This window comes from Glossina fuscipes, unplaced genomic scaffold, assembly GCF_014805625.2.
Source record: "Glossina fuscipes isolate IAEA_lab_2018 unplaced genomic scaffold, Yale_Gfus_2 0, whole genome shotgun sequence".
Classification (NCBI taxonomy): domain Eukaryota; kingdom Metazoa; phylum Arthropoda; class Insecta; order Diptera; family Glossinidae; genus Glossina; species Glossina fuscipes.
Window position 1 is genome coordinate 26,785,568 of NW_023998414.1, and position 7,257 is coordinate 26,792,824.

At 29.4% G+C, this 7,257-nt stretch overlaps 1 protein-coding gene across 2 annotated transcripts in view; it reads left to right on the forward strand.

Annotated features, from left to right (window-relative positions):
* The first annotated feature begins 1,954 nt into the window (after positions 1-1,954).
* LOC119632696 (integrin alpha-PS1) overlaps positions 1,955-7,257 on the forward strand; it is a 140,555-nt gene continuing 135,252 nt past the window's right edge. For both annotated transcript variants that reach the window (XM_038025740.1, XM_038025750.1), the window contains exon 1: positions 1,955-2,232. In XM_038025740.1, coding sequence (XP_037881668.1) covers positions 2,024-2,232 — 209 coding nt within the window. In that variant the 5' untranslated portion in view covers positions 1,955-2,023. The remainder of the gene's footprint in view (positions 2,233-7,257) is intronic.

Below are 7,257 nucleotides of genomic sequence, written 5' to 3' on the forward strand. Positions count from 1 at the left end.
GAAAAACTTCTTCTTAAGTTCATGAATAGACAAGACGGGCCCCTTGGACATAAGTTTACTACATATATATAGATATAGATTTAAATGCTAAAAGATTTGTAGGCGGCTATATGACACGTATTATTATGATTATGAATAACGATAACGAAAAATTATCCACAATATGTTACCATATATAAACTAAAAAAAGAAAATTTTATAAACAAAGTATTGCCATAAATAAGATGATCTATAGTAATGGATTAAAAACAAAGGCATATGTATATATATATATATATATATATATGTGCATGTCTTATAGCTTGAAAAAAGGTCAGTGAAGGAAAAAAAAATTTTTATTTTTTTTTAATTAATTAATTTTTTTTTTTTTTTTGAATATTTTCTTTGGGATTAAACATGTGTATATTTATATAAAGTTCATTTTGGGTGAATAAAAGTTATCAAATGTGTATTTAATAGAAACATACGACAATGGAGAATACGCATGTTCATCATTACCGCATTGTAGTGTAAATGCATCGAAAAAAAGGAGAAAACTTAAATATACATAAACCGGTGCCCTTTCCGTTCCTAAAGATGAGCACTGATATATATATATATATATATATATATGAATGTTGGGGACTACCTGTTGTGTGATGTTAAAGTAAAGCAGCGAAGGTTAATTGTTAATTGTTAGCTTTTTACTTGCAGTCAGCCAGCCAACCAGCCACTCAGTTACGTCTGTCCGAAATTGAAGTGTTTGCATTTTGTTAACAGAGAAAAATAAAAAAAAAAAAAAAAATATATATATATATATATATATATATATATATAAATAAAAACAAAAATATATAGTGTTTTTGTTGCTCTTACCGAGTATATAAAAACAGTAATGAAAATAAACTAACAAAAAACTTGCAAGGAATCATAGGACCGACCGGTATCTGTTAACGCATCTTCTGTTATTAGTGTTGCTATTGTTGTTGTTATTGTTGATTTTGCTTTTATTTTGGTGTAAATGCAAAATACGTACTACTATGAAATGCTTTAAGCGTGTATGTCAATGCCGTGTATGATCAGCAACTAACACGACTACGAGGAATTTTACACGACCGTGATAACTTAAAGATACACCTTAACAGAAAAAGTAAAAAAAATATATAAAAATAAAAAAAACAACAACATCAAAAAAAAAAAAAGAAACTAAATAACAGCAAGGAAAACAGTACAAGTATCTAAAAGTGTAGTTTGTAATTGTTGATATTGTTGTTGTTGTTATTGTTGTTGTTGTCGTTATTGTTGTTATTATTGTTGCTGTTGCTGTTGCTGTTGCACGTTAGCTGTTGTTCATTTATGATTATAACGTAAGCACGTTTTCACAGTCCGCACGAGCAATGTAAGAAGAGAGCGAGATATTCTTACGTACTCAACCTAACAACACACATTAACAACAATACAAACACACAAAAATTAAAAAAAAAAAAAAAAAATATGTAAGAAAAAACAGCAAAAAAAAAAGATAAATAAATAAAAATTACTGCGTCTCTGCCGCGTTATGTGTTATTTTTGCTGTAGTCTTGCTCGCCAACAAACAACGTGACCAGTGACCGGTTTTTTGTGCTTATTCTACTTTGTATATAATATACAAATATACATACATATATACATAAGTACACACACGCACACATATATACTTGAACGCGTTGTTAAGATAACAAAATGTGTACGACTGTTCTGCTCTACTCTTGAGGCTTAAAAAAAATTAAAAAAAAAAATTTTTGTTTTTTTTGTTTTTTTTTTATTTAACATATAAATAAATAAATAAAAAGTATCTAAAGTCATTTAGAAGAAAATAAAGAAAATCTCAAGTGAATATAATATAGAAGGAAAAGCAGCAAAAAATTAAAAATAAATATATTAAGAAAACAAAAAAAAAATATATATATATATATATAGAATGCAGAGCCTATTAAATATTGTGTAAAATTTTTCATATTATTTTGGAAAATATTTATTATTACAAAAAGAGAAAAAAGAAAAAATGATGGCTTTTTTCAATGCTCTTATGGTTAAAACAACAACCATTTGTGCTTTCCTGGTGTTTTGCCACATAATTGTGACGAGAGCCTTCAATTTAGAGAATCGCCTGCCTATAGTAAAATTCAATGCAAATCCGAAATCGTATTTTGGTTATTCCGTTGCCACACATACAGTGGGTGAATTGGCCAATTCGCTTAACAATACAAAATGGTAAGTGCATATAATCACACACATACAATCAACAAAATCATTTCATATTAATTGAATTCTGCGAATTGCTTACTAATTACTATTAACTGTTGCCAAAATGACTAATCATCGTCATCCTATGTATATTGTTCTTCTTACATTATTTACGTTAACTTTATAATTTATTTTGCCATTAAATCTTACCGAGAATACCTGTTTATAATGCATAAATGAATGGTTAACGTCAAATAATCAAGAAATAAAAAATTAAAAGAAAAAAAAAAAAATAAACACAAAGCAAAGAAAAAACGACAAAAAGAAACACAGAGAATATTAGTTATAATAACAATTTATGGCGGTAATGGTATTAACATTAAATATTATATTTATATATGTATATGTATATATATATATATATATATGTACGCATTTCCGAGCATAGGTTAACTTTTATTTTATTTTCTTTTATTATTTTTATTTTTTATACTTTTTGTATAATAAAAAACTTCAATTAAATTAAATAAATTTTGTAACAATGCAAACATTTGTGTTCACCTTCAAATATATTTAGAATATGTTCATCTTATCGAGTCTTTTCATCCTTCAACTAATCAAAGCACTCCATTTCATTGGAGAGTAATGTGTGTGTTTTTGTAAGTTGCGGTCAGCTTCGATGCTTTAGACATTAATCGACTGGCGTCATAAGTTAACTTTTCATTAACTTTTGCCAAAATCTTGTTCGCTTTCCATGACAATAAAGCAAAAAAAAAAAGAAAAAAAATCGAAATACAATAAAGAGAAAGGAACATTTCGGTTGGAAGTCGTTAGTCTTACAATTAAATCGCAAATTCCTTTAAACTTGCGAAATATGCGATTTATTGTTTACATGATTGCCTCGCAAAACCCCTCCTCAAAACGGTCACTATGATTGGGTTCACATTTGAACTTGCCGGCTTAGAAGAGACTTGAAACTAAACGATTATTACATCAGATTTTCTTTGGTATATTTAACTAGCGGTTTAAGGGATCTTTCCTACTATAGGCAAAGACAGAGGGAAAAACTGTGCTGTGCATTTTGAAATGGCTGGAACCTATTGCGTACCGATAAATTGTATCAAAGTTAGTGAAAAAAACCGAACTGTCCTCTTAACACGCGCGCGAACGTGAGTGCTATAGCGTTGATTATCATTAGGATGCAAAATGTCATGAATGCTATGACATACAAATTGACTTAATTTTACATAATCCTTAAATATGTTGAATGATTGTGTTCGCCCAAATATTGATTACTTGATTCTTTAGGTTTTTCCATATTATTTTGTTTTTCGTCTTTCGTCCCGTTTTCTCATGTTTTCGCTTATACGAATGTTATAGCATTCACGTCATCACAGTTGAGAAATTTGATCTACATTGTCACCGCATGCTATAGCGGTGTACTTAGAGAACGTATTCAGTCATATTTCCGATATCGTAACAAATTTTTAAATAAATTGTATTTATCAATTTTTTGCATCTCACTTAAATTTTTATTGTCCGCGAAAGGTCGATCGATTTACTTTCACTCTGCAGATACCTATGCATGAGCATAGCACACCACACGTTATGGCTACGCTCAATAGATGAGGTCGTATTGAAGACATCCCCATCACCTCATAAACATGTTCGTCCTTCGCTCTGTGCGTTCAAGCGCAACTGGAAACCCTTATCCTTAGTTACGAAAAAAATGAATTTCGTCTTTCAATCGCACATTTGCATAAGCGGGCGTATTAGTAAAGAAATATTTGCAGCATTTGATCGAAAGGATCTAGCATCTAGCCTTCCATAAAACATTTATTAAAAATGTCTCTCAGGTCATTAACAGGGGAATGAAAACAAGAGAAAACAAAACAAAAGATTTTCTTTATCAGTGAAACTTTGGCAGCTTGAAGCTCAGTGCTGTCAAGTGTGGCATAAACTTGAAGTTTGATTGTTTAGTTTACACTTGTAGATCACGTATGCATCCCTCGGTCTTTCTATGCTGTGAAGGACACGGATAATCGCACAATCGGATTCGGAAATGGCCATTAATGAGCAAAAAGATTCAACAAATTGAAATTATGAGAATTTTCTTCTACTTTTAGAAATATTTACTATCCCAGTTAACCGCACCTTGAATTATTCGTATTAGTCGTATACCTTCTGAGAAGATGATTTTCAAAAGAAAAAATCACTTCTATCGTCTTCTTTTTTCGCTAATTTTTTAAGAAACTTTTACTCGATATTGCTTAGATAAGAAAACTAGATGACCCATCTTAGCTTCTTATTATGCTTTATGCAACTTGCACTGTCGAATACATTAAGTTTGTTGGTAAGTCTGCAATGCTAATAAGTAGTTGGGATGGACTCACTTTTCGTTATATCGATTGACTTAATCATATTTATTTGTTTGTCTTATGTCTATGCGTATGTATGTATTTGTTTTCTTAACTTACAATAACACGTTCGAATCAAGAACTCGAATTTCTGAAACCCATACAATCAATTCATTTTTACGATGATTTCGTCTATGGCGTTGTGTTATGGGAGGTTCATTATCTAAAAATAATTATACATTTTTATTATTATTTCTCGATAAAACGCGATGAAAACTCGTATTTCCTCATAAATAAATAAAAGAAAGTGAAGGAAATGAATATGAAGTGGACTTCTGCCAGATAAACAAACGGAACAATCAAAATCTAATTTACTTTAACTTATAATGAAAATCGGTTTAAAATAATGTTATAAAGTTATATAATAATGTTATAAAGTTATATCTCGATCAGATAGATCTAGTTTTCGGACTCTTTCCGCATAATGGTTCCTATGAAGAAGAAGTCTTCATATGATAACAAAAAATTTAGTTTTTAATTAATGGTGAATAACAAAGTCTTTGGCAATGCAATCAAGTTTAATAAACTTGGATTTACGTCGGTTTATCTATTTACCATAAGAATACTCAAAGCAGCAAAGTCTATTGTTTAAGATTTTATGACAAAGATAGAGATGAAATATTGTATTAAACGAACTTGCACAGGACCTTATCCGTCTTTAATATTTCGAGTGGTTTTTATTTACCGATTTAATATATAAATGAATAATGTGTGTGTGTGCGTGTGTGTGTGGCGTTCATAAGATATAAAATATTTATTTATTTAGTTTTTTTCCCGTTTATATTTATAGCAATTATCTTATTGTCTTTTAAGAATTTGTGTTAGTTACTCGCTTGCATGCATATATATCTATCTGGCTGTAATATAGGAAATGATGCATCACTGATGATTTCTAAGACGAAGGGAAATAGCTTTTATGTATTTGATAAAAGTTTACGACATAATAAAATAATACATTTATAGTGACATTCGCTCTTATCGTAAAAGGTAAGAAAAACATTTGTTTACATTTGCTAACAATTTTAAAGTCAGATCAAATTCAATTTAAATAGGAGAGAGACTTTTTTTTTTTAAAAATATTATAAAAAAAAAGTATTAAGCTTTCAAGTATTTTTCTTATTTTATTTAAGATTGACTTCTATATGCTGCATGTTTCACTAACTGCAGATAACAACAACTTTGTTTGTTATTATTCTTCATAGATTTTTCAAACTTCGATACGGGTAGAGAGAGAGAGGCAATATTTAAGTTATCTATTTTTTCAAAAAAGGCTCAGGTTTAGGAAAAAGGACCTAATAATAATTTGTGTGAATGGTTCCGTGTTGTTGCCCGTTCGAATCATTAATTTGCATAATGTTGAAGTTGAAACGCCATGAAATTTTTACTCATTTCATATGTAAGTTCGTGCTATCTAAAAATTATACGGCTTGGATGCTATCGATATTGGCGATATCTAAATGTCGTTTGCAACGCACAAAATTCAAATTTTTCCATTCTTATGTAGTAACGTAACTAAAACAACTGTAGCTTGTAAACTAATGGTCAATATGTCCTGCAATTCCCTTGACAATTGGTAATATTTACAAATCATATGAATTCGTCCGTAATCATCATTCTTCATCATCTGTGGATCGTCTTACGTACGTGTTGAGTGATAGAGATGTATGACCAAATAATCATCCAATACATACATACATCTATTTATAAATATTTAATAAATCTAATATCGCTTCTATGATTGGTTTGACGTTTATATCAATTTTACTAGGAATAGGATCGAAATTGAATCGATCATGTCGATCGATCCTTGAATTACATTTGTTTTAAGTAGATAGTCATTCATGTTCGTAAAGGCCTTAGATGAAATAATTGAAAGGCTAAAGGCATTTTAAAAAATTCCAACATATTCTCCCCAATCTAGATGAAAGCTCATTGCAATAGCTTGATAAAAATATTGCATTAAGTGATAATTGGAAAAAATTGGTACAGATTGATATATCGATATGAAATAATCGGAACAAATCTTGAAAACATTTTAACTTATATGTGTATTTATATGTGCGTTCTTTTCGCTTTGTATCGAAGGCTTTAGTGTATGGTGGGTTTCGTTTCGTATATCCTATGAATTATTGCGTTGAAATACTTTGAAAATATTATCATTTCCAGAAAATCTTAAAATGTGCTCTCAAATTCATTTCCTACAAGGATTTATGTTGTTGTTATTATCTTAATATTGCCAAAGTGCTGACAGGTAACTAAGAAGTATCCTTGTCTTTGGTAAGATAACAATATTTTGTAAAAAGATTCAAATCATTCTCGTATTTTTGTTTAACAACGTAACTAGGTACGAGATGCTGTTCAAATATTCCTTTTATTTAAGATACAAACAACTTGAGAGATATGTAAAGAAAGTATAGAATTTCCTGAGAATTGTTATACATGTAATAGTGTCTAGTATGTTTTATACGAGTCATAAACTCTCCGTTTACCTTTATTTTAAAGTTGTTAGCACTTGTTCTCTTCAAAAGAAAACCAGGAAATTCAAAGACTTAATGAAGGGATTTGTACACAAGTTAGTTTGTTAGAACAAAAAAAAAAAAAAAAAAAAAAAAAAAAAAAAAAAAAAAAAAAAAAA